At 45.8% G+C, this 21,466-nt stretch overlaps 1 protein-coding gene across 1 annotated transcript in view; it reads left to right on the top strand.

The window, feature by feature from the left end:
• LOC141144224 (ATP-dependent translocase ABCB1-like) overlaps window positions 1-2,394 on the top strand; it is a 78,128-nt gene extending 75,734 nt beyond the window's left edge. Inside the window, exon 28 of the mRNA XM_073629682.1 lies at window positions 1,666-2,394. Within this exon, the coding sequence (XP_073485783.1) occupies window positions 1,666-1,866 (201 nt within the window). The 3' untranslated portion in view covers window positions 1,867-2,394. The remainder of the gene's footprint in view (window positions 1-1,665) is intronic.
• The last annotated feature ends 19,072 nt before the right edge of the window (window positions 2,395-21,466 follow it).

The following is a 21,466-nucleotide window of genomic DNA, read 5'->3' as shown; positions in this document are numbered from 1 at the left end:
AAGGCAGACTAAACACTATGAGATTTGTAGTGTGCCTACATGGTTGTAATTAACATGCAGCACTAGTTCCAAACAAATGGAAGTGTGGGAGAAAAGGACAAGTTCTGAAACTCACAGAGGATGTTACAAGAAGGCAGAAAAACACAGTATGAAATTATTTCACGAAAAACAGATTACAAATCCATTAAGCAGTAGATACACTATATAAAAGTATTGTGACACCTGCCTTTACATGCACATGACCTTTAATGGCATCCACATCTTAGTCTGTAGGGTTTAATATTGAGTTGGCCCACCCTTTGCAGCTATAACAGCTTCAACTCTTCTGGGAAGGCTGTCCACAAGGTTTAGGAGTGTTTCTATGGGAATGTTTGGCCATTTTTCCAGAAGCGCATTTGTGAGGTCAGACACTGATGTTGGACAAGAAGACCTGGCTCGCAGTGCCCTTCTCAAATTCATCATTCTATCGCGTTGAGGTTAGGACTCTGCGCGGGCCAGTCAAGTTCCTTCACCCCACACATGTCTTTATCGACCTTGCTTTGTGCACTGGTGCGCAGTCATGTTGGAACAGGAAGGGGCTACCCCCAAACTGTTCCCACAAAGTTGGGAGCATGAAATTGTCAAAAATGTCCTGGTATGCTGACGCCTTAAGTGTTCCCTTCACTGGAACTAAGGCGCTAACCCAACCCCTGAAAAACAACCCCACATCATAATCCCCCCTCCACGAAATGATTTGGACCAGTGCATAAAGCATGGTCCATAAAGACATGGATGAGTGAGTTTGGGGTGGAGGAACTTGACTGATCTCAACCCGATAGAACACCTTTGGGATAAGTTAGAGCGGAGACTGCGAGCCAGGCCTTCTCATCCAACATCAGTGCCTGACCTCACAAATGCGCTTCTGGAAGAATGGTCAGACATTCCCATAGACACACTCCTAAACCTTGTGGACAGCCTTCCCAGAAGAGTTGAATCTGTCATAGCTGCAAAGCGTGGGCCAATGAAATAGTGAACCCTACAGACTAATGCCCTGTACACACGGTCGGACTTTGTTCGGACATTCCGACAACAAAATCCTAGGATTTTTTCCGACGGATGTTGGCTCAAACTTGTCTTGCATACACACGGTCACACAAAGTTGTCGGAAAATCCAATCGTTCTAAACGCGGTGACGTAAAACACGTACGTCGGGACTATAAACGGGGCAGTGGCCAATAGCTTTCATCTCTTTATTTATTCTGAGCATGCGTGGCACTTTGTCCGTCGGATTTGTGTACACACGATCGGAATTTCCGACAACGGATTTTGTTGTCGGAAAATTTTATCTCCTGCTCTCCAACTTTGTGTGTCGGAAAATCCGATGGAAAATGTCCGATGGAGCCCACACACGGTCGGAATTTCCGACAACACGCTCCGATCGTACATTTTCCATCGGAAAATCCGACCGTGTGTACGGGGCATAAGACTGGGATGCCATTAAAGTTCATGTGCGTGTAAAGGCAGGCGGCCCAAAACTTTTGGTAATATAGTGTATGTACGTATTATTTTTAAAGAATATTATCTCAGATCTGCAAAGCACTTCTTTCTATCGGAGGTTCTCTTGCCAGGGTTTTAACCTCATCTGTGTTTCTAGTACAGTTAAGAACTGTTTCTGTTTCCTTCTAGGTGGTACAAGAAGCTCTAGATAAAGCTCGAGAGGGTCGCACATGTATAGTGATCGCCCACAGACTTTCCACCATTCAAAATGCAGACAAAATAGCCGTCATCCAGAACGGGAAGGTTGTAGAACTGGGAACACATCAACAGCTCCTGCAACTTAAAGGTGCCTATCACTCGCTGGTTACTATACAAATCAGTCCAACATGAGCGGAGCCAACGTCATAGATCAGCAGAAGCAGGAAATCATACCAGTGGGGCCGATACAGTTTAATAAAAAACAAAGATAATACCAATGAAGGTCAACAAGAATTGTAAAATGTGGAGCAGTCAAACAGCCAAATGTTACAGTAGTAAAGGAGCCTCATAAATCAAACAGACCTATAACAAAGCAGTATTACATCAGTGCAGAAGTTCAGCCAAAACCGAACTATCTCTAAATCTACTGGTAGACACATTCTAAGACTAATCTATCTAGAACTGTAAAGCAAAAATTGCTATACATACCTTTTCTGTAGCTGATTCGGTCTGGTCTCCATCGACCGATACTGTGTGCAGGAGACAGCCAACAACGGCTAGGAAATGCCAGGGAAGTGACGACGCCCATTGCCTTACTATGGAGCTTTCGTTGTCGGCTGCCTCTTCTGCACCCGCCTCCACAGAAAAGCCTCCACTGACAGCTCAGCGTGGGACTGGATTGGCTGCCGAAAAGTTATGTATAGCGATTTTGTTCTTTACAGGGCTAGATAGATTAGTCTTAGAATGTGGCTGCCGGTAGATTTACCGTTAGTTTTTAGTTAGTTTTTGGCTGAACTTCTACTTTACGGCAGATTTTTGTTAAGCACTTTTTGAGATGAACAGGCCACAATTTTAACTTTTTGAAATGAAGAAAAACACAAAAGCGTCAATTCACTGAAATAGCTGTATGCACTACTTATACTGTGTTGTTATTTTTGTAAGTATTTAAAGTGTATGTCTGGACAAAATAAAAAATATATATTTAGTACATTTCTGCAGTACATGCATATTTCCCAATGTTTTGCCTTTTCAAGTATAGAAAAATACCCATTGATCCTGTCAGAAATCTAATGAGCTCCTAGCTTCCTGTGCACACTACCGGTACCTGTGCCCCACTGAAATCTCACTCAGTGTTATCAACGCTAACAAGTTTATTTCTGCTGACTATAGAACATTTCTACCACATGTTATGGAGGTGAGGGGAGATGTTCAGTAGTCCACTTCCTATTCCAGGGTAACAATGCTGCTTCTCTCTAATTACAGTACAGTAAGTGAGTGTTGCCCCTGTTCTGTCAGAATTGCAGACCCGTCAGATTTGGTAATGGAAGTTCTGTCACGGCCATCTTGGTACACCCACCCCGCACTGGTCCGCAGTAAGCCTACAGTCAGAAGGCAGCAAACGGACATCTTTTTGCACCCACCGGAGTCTTGCATTTCAAATTTATTTTTACCAGTAAACTGAGCTTCTATAGTGAAATACAGTATCTGACTGTTTTGAGGTTAAAGTTTAAAAGCAGCGGTGTTCTGTCATATTAGCAAACCTGTGAGCTCAGCAGGCTTGCCGCTGCTTTTAAAATTCAACCTCAAAACAGTCAGACAGATTTATACTGTATATATATACATATATATATATATATATATTGTATTTCACTATAGAATCTCAGTTTACTGGTAAAAATAAATGTAAAATGCAAGACTCCGGTGGGTGAAAAAAGATGTCCGCTTGCTGCCTTCTGACTGTAGGCCTACTACGGACGAGTGCGGGGTGTACCAAGATGGCCGTGATGGAAAGTCACTTCCTTTACCAGATCTGGTGGGTCGCCTAATCTGTACGGAACACCACCCTAGCATAGGAAGTACTAGCAGGATTGCCAGGTGACAATAAAAAGTAGAAAAAAGAGCCTAAAAAAAGAAAATGAATGCAGTCTCACCACATCTGAGAATTGGTAAGATGCAATACAGTATATGAAACTTTTGTTGTTGAGTTTAGATATACTTTAAATATAACAAGCCTCAATAGACCTCAATGATATTTTTCCCATAGGGTATGGCTTGTTTCTTTACTCTTCTTCACACATATATCATACATTCACATTAGTCCCAGTCTTCAAGGAGCTTACAATCCAAGGTCCCTACCTCACATACTGTATATATAGTATATACTGTACACATACTAGGGCCAATATAGACAGGAGCCATTGAAACTACTAGTGTGTCTTTAGAATCAGGGGGGAAATCCACATAAGCAAGAAATATGCAAACTCCATGCAGTATTAGTGTCTAAGTTGTGTCATGGTTGGAACTCACACCAATGACCCTAGTGCTGCAAACAGAAGTGTTTACCACTAGGGATGAGCTCAGACGTGTTTTGATCTTAAAATTATTGCAAATGATCACCTTGTAAAACCACCCATTCAGTTTAAAATAGAAATTAAATTGAAAACACTTTTGTTTGATACAAAAAAAAAACATATATAAATACCTGTTTTCCCTTTTTTTTATACGTGATCACATTCCCTCTGTTCTTTGCTGCATAAGAGCTAGGGGGAGGAGAAGCAACAGAGCAGAAGGTGTCAGGACAAGTCTGATCATTGGAGGAGAGAAGGCTGAGTTCCCAGCATAGCTAGAGAACTGACCACACTGTGCTCTCCTGATTAGTGTGGTCAGTTTTTAATAGTAAAGCAAGGGGGCTAGCAGGAACACCAGGGATTTCACACAAAGAAACAATAAAAAGAACAGGATAAGACGTGCTCGAAAGCTGGCGTGTTTTGTACCTTCTCTACATGTTTCGCCATAATAGCGTTTTCAGAAAGCTTCCTGAAGACGGCAAAACAAGTAGAGGCTCACCCTGGTCTACAATAAAGTACTTTATGATCGCCTTAACCAAGAGGTCACATTTATTGTGGTGAGTGCATTGGTGTGTCACACATGGTGGAGCACAGGTGTGGCTTATTAAGAAGTGGCAGGAAGAAAGCCCAGGGCCCTTTTTTACATTGGCTGTGTGAGACTTTTTTTACTAGAATGGTCATAGCTTGTAGACCTTCAGGGCCTCACTCCCACTCAACCAGTAGGGCTCAAAGTCAGAGGTGAGATAACACCTCTGAAAAGCCTTCAACATGAAGGTGCATCCCCACTTCTACAGTAGGGAGCTATTTGTATATCTGGGAAGTAGGGATGAGCTTCGAGTTCGAGTCGAACCCATGTTCGACTCGAACATCGCCTGTTTGACCGTTCGTCGAATTGTGAACGATATGGGCCGTTCGCGCCAAATTCGAGTGGCGCGTCACGGCCCATTGCTGGCTGATGCTGGCGCTGTGTGTACAGAGAGCCGTAATTGGCCAAAGCCAGGGTGGTTTTGTCCAATTATGGCTCAGGGGGTTTAGTACACGCCCCACACTATATAAGGCCGCCTGCGTGGTGGCCTTGTGTAGTGTGATGCGGCAGCGGAGAGAGATAGATAGACAGAGAGACATTGTCACTTGATTTAAGTTAGATAGAGTAGGCAGGTTGAGTCAGTTAGCTGCATCAGATCCCACCGCTGCTATATTCAACATATGTCTCAAGCGTATCTCGGGTGGCCAAAACATCATCCGCTTGGGCACCACATGCTTGACCAGACATATGTTGACTTGCCATGCAGTTCATTGGCAAGCGTACCTAAAAGACCCACACCAAAGAACAAACAGGACCTCTCCTTGCTCCTCATCAGCTGGGATCGCCAACCCCACTATACCTTCAGTCCTCTCTGAGACCTGCACTGAGAGGAATGAAGGTGTAGAATTAGGTGTGTCACAGCCAAGTACTTGGGGGCAATCTGCTATCGTTACACCGACATCAGATTGTACGAGGCAAATTTCCCTGCCCCAGCTGCTGCACCGCTGAAAGAAGTTCGCTCCCAGCCATCCACATGCCCAGCGGTTGAATGCTAGCCTTGCTAAATTGCTAGCACTTCAACTGCTGCCTTTTCAGTTGGTAGACTCTGCCCCCTTCCTTGAGTTTGTGGAATGTGCGGTTCCTCAGTGGCAGGTTCCCAAACGCCACTTTTTCTCATGGAAGGCGATTCCGGCTCTCTACCGGCATGTGGACGGCAATGTCTTGGCCTCGCTGGACAAGGCGGTCAGCGGTAAGGTGCATATTACCCCTGACTCATGGTCCAGCAGGCATGGACAGGGACGTTATCTATCTTTCACGGTGCATTGGGTGACTCTTCTGGCAGCTGGGAAGGATGCAGGACAAGGTGCAGTAGTGTTGGTGGTTGTTCCGCCACCGCGCCTCCAAAATGCTACTACTGGTGATTCTGACACACCTCTCTCCTCCACCCCCTCCTCTTCTTCTTCCTCCATGGCCTCTTCCTGTACTTTGTCCTCGGAACCAGCGGTGCTCCGTAGGCGTTCAAGGGGCTACGCAAGTACGCAGGCCAAAAGATGCCATGCGGTGCTTGAGCTGGTGTGCTTGGGGGACAGGAGCCACACTGGGGCAGAGATTCTATCAGCTCTGCAGGGGCAGGCTCGGAGGTAGTTGAGCCAGGAATGGTGGTTTGCGACAATGGCACCCACCTCCTCTCCACCCTCTGACAGGGACAACTGACCCATATGCCCTGTTTGGCTCACGTCCTTAACTTGGTGGTGCAGTGGTCCTTGGGCAGGTACCCGGGCTTACAGGATGTTCTGAGGCAGGCCAGGAAAGTCTGTGTGTATTTCCGCCGGTCATATAATGCCAGTGCTTGGCTGGCTGACCTCCAAAAGGAATTTAACCTGCCCAAGAACCGCCTATTCTGTGACATGCCCACCAGGTGGCCATGCTGCAGTGGCTGCACACGAAGCAGAGGGCCATCAATGAGTACCTGTGCGACTATGGCACCAGGACAGGGTCAGGGGAGCTTGTTTTTTTTCCCCATGCCAGTGGGCTATGATCAGGGATGCATGCACTGTCCTGTCACCATTTGAGGAGGCCACGAGGATGGTGAGCACTGTCCCCCTTGTCCACCTGTTGGAGCACACGCTGCGTGGAATAATGGACAGGGCACTTGAGGCAGAACAGAGGCAGGAAGAGGAGGACTTCCTTAGCTCTCAAGGCCCCTTTTATCCAGACAGTGTTCCTGCGTGCCCGCCGATCACACAGGAAGAGGACGAGGAGGAGGAGGAAGAGGAGGATTGTGTCAGCATGGAGGTGGAGCCTGGCACTCAGCATCAGCAGCAGTCTTCAAGGGATCATATACAGTCCCAAAAACCCATGGACTTATACGTGGCTGGGAAGAGGTGGCTGCGGATCATGTCGTCCTTAGTGACCCAGAGGACTCCGGACCGAATGCCTCAGCAGACCTACACTGCATGGCCTCCCTGATCCTGCAAAGCCTGCGGAAGGATCCTCATATTCGTGGTATCAAGGAGAGGGATCGTTACTGGCTGGCAACCCTCCTTGATCCACGTTACAAGGGTAAGGTTGCGGACCTTATCTTGCCATCGCAGAGGGAGCAGAGGATGAAACATCTTCGGGAGGCCTTGCAGAAAGGTCTGTGCAACGCGTTCCCAGAGACTGGAAGGTTACAAACTCCTGTTCCTGGAAAACGTGTTGCTGAGGCTTCGGTCAGTCAAAGAAGGAGTGGTGGAGAAGGTGGCCGTCTGACCGATGCGTTTAGACAATTTTTTAGTCCGCAGCCCCAAGGTATGATCGGTTCCAGCAACCATCGCCAGCGTCTGTTTTACATGGTGCAGGAATACCTAGGGGCAAAATCTGACTTGGACACCTTTCCCACCAAAAATCCTCTGGGTTACTGGGTCTTGAGGATGGATCACTGGCCAGAGCTTGCACAGTATGCAATTGAGCTACTGGCCTGTCCTGCATCCAGCGTTCTTTCGGAACGCACATTCAGTGCTGCTGGAGGCTTTGTAACCGATCACAGGGTGCGCCTGTCCACCGACTCGGTCGATCGACTGACCTTCATAAAAATGAATCAGTCTTGGATCACCACCAGCTACCAAGCACTTGATGCTGATGTAATCTAATAGTTTTTTTTTTAAACGGCAGATCCCTTCAAGACTGCCTATGCTGATGCTGAGTGATTATCCTGTTATGCTGAGTGACTATCCTCTTCCTCTTCAATGATCATGCTGATAGCTTGTAAGAATATTTTTGGTTCTGGGGGCCGCCACCAGTGGCTAAGGCCCAATTTTTCAGCCCCTGTTTAACAGGGGCGTGTAATTACAATTTTTTGATGCAATATTTTGCAAGGAGGGTTTGTTGCTGCACTCAGCTAGAGTATTTGTGAGGGGTTGCAGTGTTGTGGCACCAGCACCAGTGCCTAAGGCCCAATTTTTCAGCCCCTGTTTAACAGGGGCATGTAATTACAATTTTTGATGCAATATTTTACATCAGGGCTCGTTCCTGCGCTCCAACTAGAGTATCTGTGAGGGGTTGCAGTGTTGTGGCACCAGTGCCTAAGCCCCAATTTTTCAGCCCCTGTTTAACAGGGGTGTGTAATTACAATTTTTGATCCAATATTTTGCAGGAGGGCTCATTCCTGCGCTCCAACTAGAGTATCTGTGAGGGGTTGCAGTGTTGTGGCACCAGTGCCTAAGGCCCAATTTTTCTGCCCCTGTTCAACAGGGACATGTAATTACAATTCTTGATCTAATATTTCACAGCAGGGCCCGTTCCAGCGCCCACCAAGAGTAACTGTGAGGGCTTACAGTGTTGTGGCAACACCAACACCTAACCCTTCCCTATGTTTTCCAAAAAGCTTAAAATAGATTTTTTGGCTGGAGCTACACTTTAAAAATATACCAGTTCAAAATTACAAACAGATTCTACTTAACAACAAACCTACAGTCCCTGTCCTGTTTGCACCGCCTGTATACTGCTGTTCAGAGTATATAGGGCCTGGGGGCCCCACGCCTTTCCTTTTTTTAATTTGGGTGCGGGGTTCCTCTTAGTATCCATACAAGACCCAAAGGGCTTGGTAATGGACTGGGGGGGGGGGGGTACACATGCCGTTTGTCTCACTGATTTTCATCCATATTGCCAGGACCCGACATTACATTAAAGCCGCAAGCAGTTTTAAATGACTTTTATTCCTTTAAAAATGTCATTTTGTGCAGGGACTGTTCTAAGCACGAGTACCACGCGCCACTTTACAGGCATACTATAGACACTCCCCAGGTACGATATTTAAAGGAATATTTCACTTTTTTTTCACTTTAAGCATAATTAAAATCACTGCTCCCGAAAAAACGTCCGTTTAAAAAAACTTTTTTTTGCATTGATACATGTCCCCTGGGGTAGGACCCGGGTCCCCAAACCCTTTTTAGGACAATACCATGCAAATTAGCCTTTAAAATGAGCACTTTTGAATTTGAACGTTTGAGTCCCATAGACTTCAATGGGATTCTAACGTTCACGCAAATTTTCAGTCTGTTTGCAGGTTCTGGCTTGAACCAAACCGGGGGGGGGTGATCGGCTCATCCCTACTGGGCAGGTGTTTGGGTAGTTATCAAAAACTGTGCCCCTTCTCCCCATCCTTTGCTGCTCAGGACAAACCCTTTTAGACCACAGGCTAACCCCTTTGGTTTAGCATTACCTTCAGTTGCCCTTCACTATAATTTTTTTACTACTGCCAGAGGCAGTGCTTTTTCCTAGTTCTTGCTGGGGCTCTTGGCCCCTGTCCAAGAGGGGACTCAGCTTCTAGAGCTATATCCCATCCCTGACTTATTTTAGGAGAATGTCTATAGATACTGCTAAATCCCCTGTGTCTTTGTAATAATTGGTACCCCTCAGCATATCTCCTCTCTAGAGGAATCCACTGACTTTTTTATCATGGAACATTCCTTCCCTGAATCCAAAGGGTTGGGGGTGTAATATTTAGGTGTTCACATATATAATGGCTACACTTCTACTAAAGACCTGTTCTTGTCAAAGATCTTCTCAGAGGACCTGTTTTCCTGTTGATTTGTCCCTGTGTTATTTTCTGTTGGCTGCCTCTTGTTGCTGGTCGAAATCTTCCTTATCAGGCAGTTATGTGACTCCACTTATTTTTCCAGCCTCTTGCTCATTCAGTCTCAGTGATCTTTCAGGTGGAGTCATTCCCCATGGCAGTGATTCCTTCTATTCTGGTTTTCAGCATTGGGTTAATCCTTTGTGGCCTGGTTCAGGTCTGGTTTGGATTGTTTTTTTACGGGGACCCCTATGCCATTTAAAAAAAAAAAATTGGTGCAGGGTTCCCCTTAATATTCATATCAGACCTGAAGGGCCTGGTTTGAAATTTGGGGGGACCCCCACGCAATTTCTTTTTTAAATTTTGGTTCGGGGTTCCCCTTAATATTCATACCAGACCCAAAGGGCCTGGTAATGGACTGGGGGGGGGAACCCATGCCGTTTTTTTCAATGACTTTTATCTGTATTGCCGAGACTCGACAATTCATTACAGCCGCGAGTAGTTTTGAATGACTTTTTTTCCTTTAGAAACGTCATTTTGTGCAGAGACTGTTCTAAACACGGGAAAAATGCGCCACTTTACAGGCATACAATAGACACCCCCAGGTACGAAATTTAAAGGAATATTTCACTTTTATTGTTTCACTTTAACCACTTGAGCCCCGGACCATTATGCTGCCTAAGGACCAGTGGTCTTTTTCCAATTTGGCACTGCGTCGCTTTAACTGCTAATTGCGCGGTTATGCAATGCTGTACCCAAACGAAATTTGCGTCCTTTTCTTCCCACAAATAGAGCTTTCTTTTGATGGTATTTGATCACTTCTGCAGTTTTTATTTTTTGCGCTATAAACGGAAAAAGACCGAAAATTTTGAAAAAAAATGATATTTTCTACTTTTTGTTATAAAAAAAATCCAATAAACTCAATTTTAGTCATACATTTAGGCCAAAATGTATTCGGCCACATGTCTTTGGTAAAAAAAATGTCAATAAGCGTATATTTATTGGTTTGCGCAAAAGTTATAGCGTCTACAAACTAGGGTACATTTTCTGGAATTTACACAGCTTTTAGTTTATGACTGCCTATGTCATTTCTTGAGGTGCTAAAATGGCAGGGCAGTACAAAACCCCCCCAAAAGACCCCATTTTGGAAAGTAGACACCCCAAGGAAATTGCTGATAGGCATGTTGAACCCATTGAATATTTATTTTTTTGTCCCAAGTGATTGAATAATGACAAAAAAAAAAAAAAAAAAAATATTTACAAAAAGTTGTCACTAAATGATATATTGCTCACACAGGCCATGGGCCTATGTGGAATTGCACCCCAAAATATATTCAGCTACTTCTCCTGAGTACGGGGATACCACATGTGTGGGACTTTTTGGGAGCCTAGCCGCGTATGGGACCCCGAAAACCAATCACCGCCTTCAGGATTTCTAAGGGTGTAACATTTTGATTTCACTCTTCACTGCCTATCACAGTTTCGGAGGCCATGGAATGCCCAGGTGGCACAACCCCCCCCCAAATGACCCCATTTTGGAAAGTAGACACCCCAAGCTATTTGCTGAGAGGCATATTGAGTCCATGGAATATTTTATATTTTGACACAAGTTGCGGGAAAGTGACACTTTTTTTTTTTTTTTTTTTTTTTTGCACAAAGTTGTCACTAAATGATATATTGCTCACACAGGCCATGGGCCTATGTGGAATTGCACCCCAAAATACATTTAGCTGCTTCTCCTGAGTATAGGGATACCACATGTGTGGGACTTTTTGGGAGCCTTGCCGCGTACGGGGCCCCGAAAACCAATCACCGCCTTCAGCGTTTTTAAGGGCGTGAATTTTTGATTTTACTCTTCACTGCCTAACACCGTTTCGGAGGCCATGGAATGCCCAGGTGGCACAAAACCCCCCCAAATGACCCCATTTTGGAAAGTAGACACCCCAAGCTATTTGCTGAGAGGCATGGTGAGTATTTTGCAGCTCTCATTTGTTTTTGAAAATGAAGAAAGACAAGAAAAAACTTTTTTTTTTTTTCTTTTTTCAAATTTCAAAACTTTGTGACAAAAAGTGAGGTCTGCAAAATACTCACTATACCTCTCAGCAAATAGCTTGGGGTGTCTACTTTCCAAAATGGGGTCATTTGGGGGGGTTTTGTGCCACCTGGGCATTCCATGGCCTCCGAAACTGTGATAGGCAGTGAAGAGTGAAATCAAAAATTCACGCCCCTTAGAAAGCCTGAAGGCGGTGCTTGGTTTTCGGGGTCCCGTACACGGCTAGGCTCCCAAAAAGTCTCACACATATGGTATCCCCGTACTCAGGAGAAGCAGCAGAATGTATTTTGGGGTGTAATTTCACATATTCCCATGGCATGTTTGAGCAATATATCATTTAGTGACAACTTTGTGCAAAAAAAAAAAAAAAAAAAAAAAAAAAATTGTCTCTTTCCCGCAACTTGTGTCGCAATATAAAATATTCCATGGACTCGACATGCCTCTCAGCAAATAGCTTGGGGTGTCTACTTTCCAAAATGGGGTCATTTGGGGGGGTTTTGAACTGTCCTGGCATTTTATGCACAACATTTAGAAGCTTATGTCACACATCACCCACTCTTCTAACCACTTGAAGACAAAGCCCTTTCTGACACTTATTTTTTACATGAAAAAGTTTTTTTTTTTTTGCAAGAAAATTACTTTGAACCCCCAAACATTATATATTTTTTTAAAGCAAATGCCCTACAGATTAAAATGGTGTTTGTTTCATTTTTTTTTTTCACACAGTATTTGCGCAGCGATTTTTCAAACGCATTTTTTGGGGAAAAAACACACTTTTTTAAATTTTAATGCACTAAAACACACTATATTGCCCAAATGTTTGATGAAATAAAAAAGATGATCTTAGACCGAGTACATGGATACCAAACATGACATGCTTTACAATTGCGCACAAACGTGCAGTGGCAACAAAATAAATACATTTTTAAAAGCCTTTAAAAGCCTTTACAGGTTACCACTTTAGATTTGCAGAGAAGGTCTACTGCAAAAATTACTGCCCTCGATCTGACCTTCGCGGCGATACCTCACATGCATGGTGCAATTGCTGTTTACATTTGACGACAGACCGCCGCTTGCGTTCGCCTTAGCGCAAGAGCAGGGGGCGACAGGGGTGCTTTTTTTTTTTTTTTTTTTTTTTCTTTATTATTTTTTTGCTTTTTTATCTTATTTTTAAACTGTTCCTTTCATTTTTTTTTTTTTTAAATCATTTTTATTGTTATCTCGGGGAATGTAAATATCCCCTATGATAGCAATAGGTAGTGACAGGTACTCTTTTTTGAAAAAATTGGGGTCTATTAGACCCTAGATCTCTCCTCTGCCCTCAAAGCATCTGACCACACCAAGATCGGTGTGATAAAATGCTTCCCCAATTTCCCAATGGCGCTATTTACATCCGGCGAAATCTAAGTCATAAAATGCTCGTAGCTTCCGGTTTCTTAGGCCATAGAGATGTTTGGAGCCACTCTTGTCTCTGATCAGCTCTATGGTCAGCTGGCTGAATCACCGGCTGCATTCTCAGGTTCCCTGTTGAGACAGGAGAGCCAGAGAAAAACACGGAAGACGGTGGGGGGGGGGGGCATTCCCTCCCACGGCTTGTAAAGGCAGTCTAGAGGCTAATTAGCCGCTAGGATTGCTTTTACATGAAAGCCGACCGCTGGCTGAAAAGAATGATACCAAGATGATACCTAAACCTGCAGGCATCATTCTGGTATAACCACTCAAAGTTGTGAATGGCGTACCTGAAGACAAAAAAATGGTTAACAATAAAGCACAGTAAACAGTAAAGTATAAATAATTACATACCTGAAAAACAAACATGATAAAACATAATAACAATAACAATAACAATAAAACACTGCAGAATAGAATACAGTAAAAAAAGAGCAGAACAATAGAGAGAGAGAATAGAGAGAGAGAACAATAAAACGACAACTATTTTTTTTTATTTTATATATATATTTTTTTTTTTTTTACACTTTTTTTGTAACTAACTTTTATAACTGTAACCGGTTCCAGGTTCGGGTCTCTCAAAATGCGATGGCATCTTGGGAGACCCTGTGAAAGTGTGCCTAGTCTGTGCAATGCTGTACCCTACGCTAATACTCAACTAGTGTATGGTAGCGTTCAAAACATTCACCAATGCAAAGACCAGGATTGTCAGGACAGGAGGGACAATAATAGCGGGTGTCACGCCTATATCCGCGCTTGCTGCAGACACAACATCTTTTTGGGGGGGTTCGTTGGGTAGGGGTACTCGGGAGCACATAAAAATGCCTCTCATGCAGCCGACTGCATTTGGTTGGGGATGTGAATGGGGGAAGTACGGGCGCTGCAGAAGTGGTGGGTTCCCAATTAGGATTGGCGAATGCAGCAGGAAGGGCACTATGGGCACGACGGGCCTGTGTTTGTCTTCTTGGTGGCAGCGGGACACTACTTGTGCTTGTCACCTCACCAGCTAGAACTGCACTTATGGGACTCGCCACGTCACCAAGTGTTACTGCAGCGCTGGTTTGACTACGACCGGGGTATACTAGGCCGCTGGTGCTTGCCAGTTCAATAAAAAGCTTCCAAAAAAACTGTTAGCGATCGCAGGGATCAGGCCTGACTCTGCGAACGCTGCAGTTATGCGTTTAGTGTTTTGTAAGTGTCAGTGATCGATCGATACTGCACTTGGGTGGGCTGGACTGGGCCGGGCGGAGGGGCAAAACGCAGGTGCTAGCAGGTATCTGGGTTGATCCCACTAACACTGCGTTTTTGGGAACCCTAAACTGCTGGGGACGCTAGTATAGATCTGATCTGATCGGATCAGATATTGATCCGTTCAGATACTATACCACTAAAGGAGGCGTATGCTGCGTGCGTGGGTGTTAGTGGTACTGGCGCTAACCTGACGCTGCCTGGGGCCGGTGCTTGCTAGTTCACCAAAATGCTACCAAAAAAACTGTTAGCGATCGCAGGGATCAGGCCTGACTCTGCGAACGCTGCAGTTATGCGTTTAGTGCCTTGTAAGTGTCAGTGATCGATCGATACTGCACTTGGGTGGGCTGGGCCGGGCGGAGGGGCACAACGCAGGTGCTAGCAGGTATCTGGGCTGATCCCGCTAACACTGCGTTTTTGGGAACCCTAAACTGCTGGGGACGCTAGTATAGATCTGATCGGATCAGATATTGATCCGATCAGATACTATACCACTAAGGGAGGTGTACGGTGCGTGCGTGGGTGTTAGCGGTACTGGCGCTAACCTGACGCTGCCTGGTGCTTGCTTGCCAGTTCACCAAAATGCTACCAAAAAAACTGTTAGCGATCGCAGGGATCAGGCCTGACTCTGCGAACGCTGCAGTTATGCGTTTAGTGTTTTGTAAGTGACAGTGATCGATCGATACTGCACTTGGGTGGGCTGGGCGGAGGGGCAAAACGCAGGTGCTAGCGGGTATCTGGGCTGATCCCGCTAACACTGTGTTTTTGGGAACCCTAAACTGCTGGGGACGCTAGTATAGATCTGATCGGATCAGATATTGATCCGATCAGATACTATACCACTAAGGGAGGCGCATGCTGCGTGCGTGGGTGTTAGCGGTACTGGCGCTAATCTGACGCTGCCTGGGGCGACGCATATCACCGCCGGGCAATCAGGGGGCTAAACCTTTATTAGGTAATAAACGGCGGGTGCCCTGACACTATAAAAAATGAACGAACTAACCTGCGTCACCCGTAACAGTTATACGGTGATCAGTGGTGAAAGGGTTAACTAGGGGGCAATCAAGGGGTTAAAACATTTATTAGGTAGTATATGGGGGTCCCTGTCGCTATAAAACGCTGACGGCGAACCTAAATATTTACCTCACTAACTAGCGTCACCAGCGACACTAATACAGCGATCAGAAAAATGATCGCTTAGCGACACTGGTGACAGGGGGTGATCAAGGGGTTAAAACTTTATTAGGGGGGGTTAGGGGGGTACCCTAGACCTAAAGGGGGGTAATACTCACTGCCCCAACACTGTAACTGTCACAAACTGACACTATGCAGTAATCAGAAAAAAAAAAAAAAAAAACCTGCTGGTGTCAGTTTGTGACAGGGGGGGGGGGGTGATTGGGGGGGGATCGGGGGGCGATCGGGGTGTTTTGTATGCCTGGCATGTTCTACTGTGTGTGTGTGTGTTGTGCACTCACATTGATGTCTTCTCCCCTCGGCGCTGGAACGGAAACTACCGAGCCGAGGGGAGATGACATCATTTCCTTTGCTGCTGTTTAGCATACAGCAGCAAAGGAATGTTCCCATTGGCCGGCGGCGATCGCGAGGGGGGGCCACGAACGGATGGCCTCCCCCTCATCTCGGATCGCCGGGGAACAGAACGGGACCGCTTCGGGCACCGGGGGGGGGGTCCGATCGGACCCCCCACCCGCGAGAGGCAAATCACGTACATGTACGTGATTTTGCCTGCCCGTGCCGCCTTGCCGACGTAAATCGGCGTTAGGCGGTCCTTAAGTGGTTAAGCATTATTAAAATCACTGCTCCTGAAATAATCAATTTTTAAAACTTTTTTTTGCATTGATAGATGTCTTCTTGGGCAGGACCCGGGTCCCCAAACACTTTTTATGACAATAACTTGCATATAAGCCTTTAAAATTCGCACTTTTGATTTTTCATGTTCGTGTCCCATAGACTTTAACGGTGTTTGCGTGTTCGAACAAATTTTTTCTCGTTTGCAAGTTCTGGCGCAAACTGAACCGGGGGTGTTTGGCTCCTCCTTAATTGAGAGACACATTGACATACGTCTCCCTTCCAGTGCTCCTTGCTACATAGACCAGTTATAGGTGGGGGCAGTGACCATATGTTTGTACTTAAAATACTGGTGAGGTAATGCACTGGACACCTTTGTTACCACAGTGCTATGTGCTGGGTGTCCGGTGCATTCCTGTGCCTTTAAGAAGGGATGGGCTCCCTCAAGTCTACCTGCCCTCTGCCTATCAGTTATAATGAATGTGCTTCCATTGTGGGGGCTCTAAATTTAGAGTTAGGACTACAGAAAATAGGGTGCCTTGACGGGGCCTGTAGCTTATACATGTATTTGCAAATGTGTGCAGACTAAACCCCTGGTTTTAACGCATACTGTTAGACAGGACAATTCGGTTGGTCGCAGGCTGGTAGGTAATTTGAGCTTGCAATTTTCTTGTTTTTGTAAGAAACTGAGAGACACAGGTACCATCCGTCTGATTTTTTTTTGCTCTGGCAGCAGGTATTGCTTTACCACATAACTGAGGCATGCTGGGTAGAGGAGGGGTTATATACAGGGCTGGTCTGTGACTGTTTTGCTTGCCAGTGTCCCAACTTCAGAACCTCAGAGCACCATGGAGGTACCAGACAACGGGTGTGTTGGATGCTAAAGATTATTTGGACACTTTAGCTCTACAAGAGACAGAAGATCTAAATCTCCGTCTGCCAGATAGGTAGGTTGACTCAGAGAGGAGCGGTTGTCACTGGGACAAGAAGAAAATTTTTTAATAACCTGACCAAAGTACGAATACTTCCCAGTGTTACAAAAAAAATAAAAATGTCATAATCTGGGTGCCTACTGGGGAGATATTTCACCACTTACTATTACATCAGGAAGTGTGGGGAGATCTCAGGGACAGTCACAGTAAAAATCTGACACTAGCTTTATATACTGTATACAGTGCCTTGAAAAAGTATTCATACTCCTTGAAATTTTCCACATTTTGTCATGTTACAACCAAAAACGTAAATGTATTTTATTGGGATTTTAGGTGATAGACCAACACAAAGTGGCACATAATTGTGAAGTGGAAGGAAAATGATAAATGTTTTTCACATTTTTAAAAAAATAAAAATCTGAAAAGTGTGGTATAATTGCTACTGTTACTGAAATCCTTTTAATAAGCCAATCAGTTCAGCGGACTTCAAAGTCTTTGGTCTCTTACCAAAGCTGTACCTTATATTGACCAGAAGATGGCAGTGTACTACTTGTAAAATAAAATTGTTTACTGATTGTGTTCTTTTTTTAGATGCAAAACCAAGTTTATCTAAACCCCATTATACACTCACAGGCCACTTTATTACCTCTGCCGGGTTAGCCCCCCCATATCAAAATTTTTGAAAAAAATCTTATGCAGTTTGTTAGATCTTTGTTAGATCAGGTTAGATCAACCGTTGTTTGCGTTAGATCTCACACAGAAGAAGCAATATTAAGTTATTTGCTGGGGGGGCTAACCCGTCATCAGCCCCCCCCTTATCAAAAAATTGACCAAACAGTTAGCTATTTTGGAAGCAATTTGTTAGATCCGGTAAGATCAAGTGGTTTTAACATTAGATCTTGCATAATTAGAGACTTATTAAGTGATTAATGAGGGGGGCTGCCCCTCCCCCCTTATCAAATTTTCTGGCCAAAAATCATTCAGGCTAATAGAGATTCATTAGATCCGGTAAGATCAAGTGGTTTTAAAGTTAGATCTCACATCATTTCAGAGATATACCACATCAAAATAGAGATATTAGGTGGTACATATGGACGGGTTAGCCCCCCCTTATCAAATTTTCTGGCCAAAAATCATTCAGGCTAATAGATATTTGTTAGATCCGGTAAGATCAAGTGGTTTTAATGTTAGATCTCACATAATTTCAGAGATATTCCACATCAAAATAGAGATATTAGATGGTACATATGGACGGGTTAGCCCCCCCACATGCAATTTTCTGGCCAAAAATCATTCAGGCTAATAGATATTCGTTAGATCCGGTAAGATCAAGTGGTTTTAACTTCAGGGATATTAGGTGGTAGTACATAAGGATGAGATTAGATCTCACATAATTAGAGACTTATTAAGTGATTAATGAGGGGGGCTGGCCCCCTCTTATCAAATTTTCTGGCCCAAAAAAATCACCCCGACTAATTGATTGTCATTAGATCCGGTAAGATCAAGTGATTTTAATGTTTGATTATCCATAATTACAGGGATATTATATATATTTGGCAGCGATGCACGTATATCCATACTAGTGTCTATATCGGAGCCGGTGATGAGCATTTTCACTTGTACCAATGAGGAGTGCCATTGAGTATACCGAGGTATGCTGAAATTATGTGGGACATTAATCGACAGGTGTGTCCAAGCCCAGTGAAGCCTGAAGCACAGTGCCAGAAGCCAGAGGGAAACTTCGGAGGGCTCTGGTGAAGGAGACAACCGGGTTCCCATCTACGGTAGCTGGCTCAAAACCAATGACACGAAGAGACAGCAGCAAAAGTCTAAACCCTTGCAGAGGCCCCCCCATTGTTGCCTCCAAGCAAACCAGTGTCCTGTTTCTTTTGACAAATGCTGCCTGGTGTTGGAGAGTCAATGCACACTAGACTCCCAGAACTTAGCGCAGACTTAAGCCCGATCAGAACCTCGCAGAGAGGAGCGCGGATACAAACCACCGAACAGGCCAGGGCCACCACTTCCTCCATGCTCCCTGACAAGCTGGTGGGACCTTCTCCTGTTGTTCCCATCCAAGTAAAGGGAGTCTACACCAAGGCCCTTCTGGATACTGGAGCTTAAGTGACCCTTCTCTACAGAGACTTCTATGACAGGCACCTCAAGCACCTGCCTTTGCAGAAGTTGGAAGAGCTGCAGATATGGGGCATTGTGACTCGGAACTTCCCCTATGATGGCTATCTACCGGTCAAGCTGACCTTCGATCCCTCTATGGCTGGGAAAGCCGAGACTTTTGAAACTCAGGCAGTGGTCTGTCCTCGCCCACCAGGGGCCAGTAAGAGTTCGCTCATCATAGGGACCAATACTGATCTTGTCAGAAGGCTTTTGACACCTCTTGTTCTGGAGCCGGGCACTTCAACTACAAGTGTGCACCCCATGCTGAGACAAGCCTACCAGCACCTGGTACAAAAACAGAAGGGAAAGCTCTGGCGCTTGGACCAGTGTGAGAAGGTGTTACAGCCTGGTAAAGTGGCCCATTTACGAGCATCTGTCAAGCTAAATTGGAAGCAAGCAGGCCCTTTCATTGTCCTTGAATCAGACGGACAGAGAGAAGACATTGGAGTGGAGATAATTCCCAAGGTGGTTTCAACCAAAGGGTTGCAAAGAAGTCATGGGAAGAACTTGGTTAGTGCCCACCAGGCCCGGACTGGCCATAGGGCAGACCGGGCATTTGCCCGGTGGGCCGGGGCCGCCTGCTCCGTGGCCTGTTGATGATAAGGCCGCACAGCGGGAGGTAAGCGGCGACCGCGGCCTGAACATGGGTAACACAGGCCGCGGCCGCCGCTCACCTACCGCCATGTGACCATGCCTGTGTCATCTCTGGCGGCTGCATGGGGTGAGCTGTGTGTCTCTCTCACACACAGCTCAGCCTCAGAGCCACGCTGACAGTTCTGCAGCCGCTCTTCTCCTCCAGGCATGAGCGTCCGCACGGTGGGGAGAGCTGCAGGCTGCTGTGACGATATTCCCCCCTCGCCCCCCCCTCCCCTTCTCATGTCAGCAGCAGGGGAAGAGAAGGCTTTCCTGTCTGTTCATTTTCCCTCCCCATTGGCCACAGCGGAGGGCCAATCAGAAGCAACTAGAAGGGCATCATGGGAAATGTAGTCCCAGAGATAGGTGGCCCAATTGCTCTCAGCAGGGAGCAGACTACAGTCCCCAGCATGCACTCTGCTGGGGTGAAAGAGAAAACCCGGAAACAAGCTGAGGAGTGCTTGTAGCAGCTACTACAGGAGGCATGGAAAACGAAAGAGAGGACTGTGCTGGGGAACTAATACCCCCAGCACCACCAGATAGAGCGACGCTGTACCGGCACCACCAGAGAGAGCCACGTTGTATAGCACCACCAGAGAGAGAGTCTCGCTGTACCCACACCACCAGAGAGAGCCACGCTGTACCACACCACCAAAGACGGAGCCACTAGGGTTGCCACATAATTCCTTTAATCCAGGACACATATGAATTACACAGGTTCTGAGGCTGATTTAATGCAGATAAGGCACCAAGTGAGTTTAATTACCACCTTAATCAGTCACCGAACCTGTGTAATTGATGTGTGTCCTGGATTAAAGGGATGATGTGGCAACCCTAGGAGCCACGCTGTACCAGAGAGGGAGTCACGCTGTACCCCCACCAGCAGAGAGAGAGCCAAGCTGTACCCGCACCACCAGAGAGAGAGCCACGCTGTACCGCACCACCAGAGAGAGAGAGCCACGCTGTACCACACCACCAGAAAGAGAGCAGGTCAGTGTCACTGGGTCATGTGGGCACAATAGGAGACAGACAGTACTGTCATTGTATGGCCACAATAGGACCGGGACACTGTAACATAAAGGGGACTGCACTGTAATCATTGCAGTGCCCCTTTATAGTGCAGTTCCCTTTATATCACAGTGTCCCTGCACATTACAGTGACATGACACATTACAGTGACCGACACCAGCCATCCCCGCAAATGTCTACCGACGGCCCGCCCCCGGTCCCTGGAAAAGTTGGCTGCTCAGCTTATTAATTGTCCGGGCCTGGTGTCCGCAACATAACAGCCTCGCCAGTGAAGATGCCGGCTCAGATGTTGCTGGGACAAGTGAATCTGGCCACCCCACCCCATCTGATTTGGTGGCGGGAGCAAAGGATGGGATCTCGGTGGAGGAGCTCTATCCGAAAAATACTTCCCTTTTGCCTGAATGGAAAGAAAGGGCCAAGACCCAGCTCCGGAGATGGCAGGCTGTATTCTCCAAGAGTGTATTTGATGTGGGGTGTGCAAAAAGTGCTCAATACCTGATCCATCTCTTCTAGTGCATAAGCCGTTCAGGGAAAGAGTTT

This window comes from Aquarana catesbeiana, linkage group LG05 (genome assembly GCF_042186555.1).
Source record: "Aquarana catesbeiana isolate 2022-GZ linkage group LG05, ASM4218655v1, whole genome shotgun sequence".
NCBI classification, from domain to species: domain Eukaryota; kingdom Metazoa; phylum Chordata; class Amphibia; order Anura; family Ranidae; genus Aquarana; species Aquarana catesbeiana.
The sequence above is the reverse complement of the archived record's forward strand: the minus strand, read 5'-3'. Positions and strand labels throughout refer to the sequence as shown.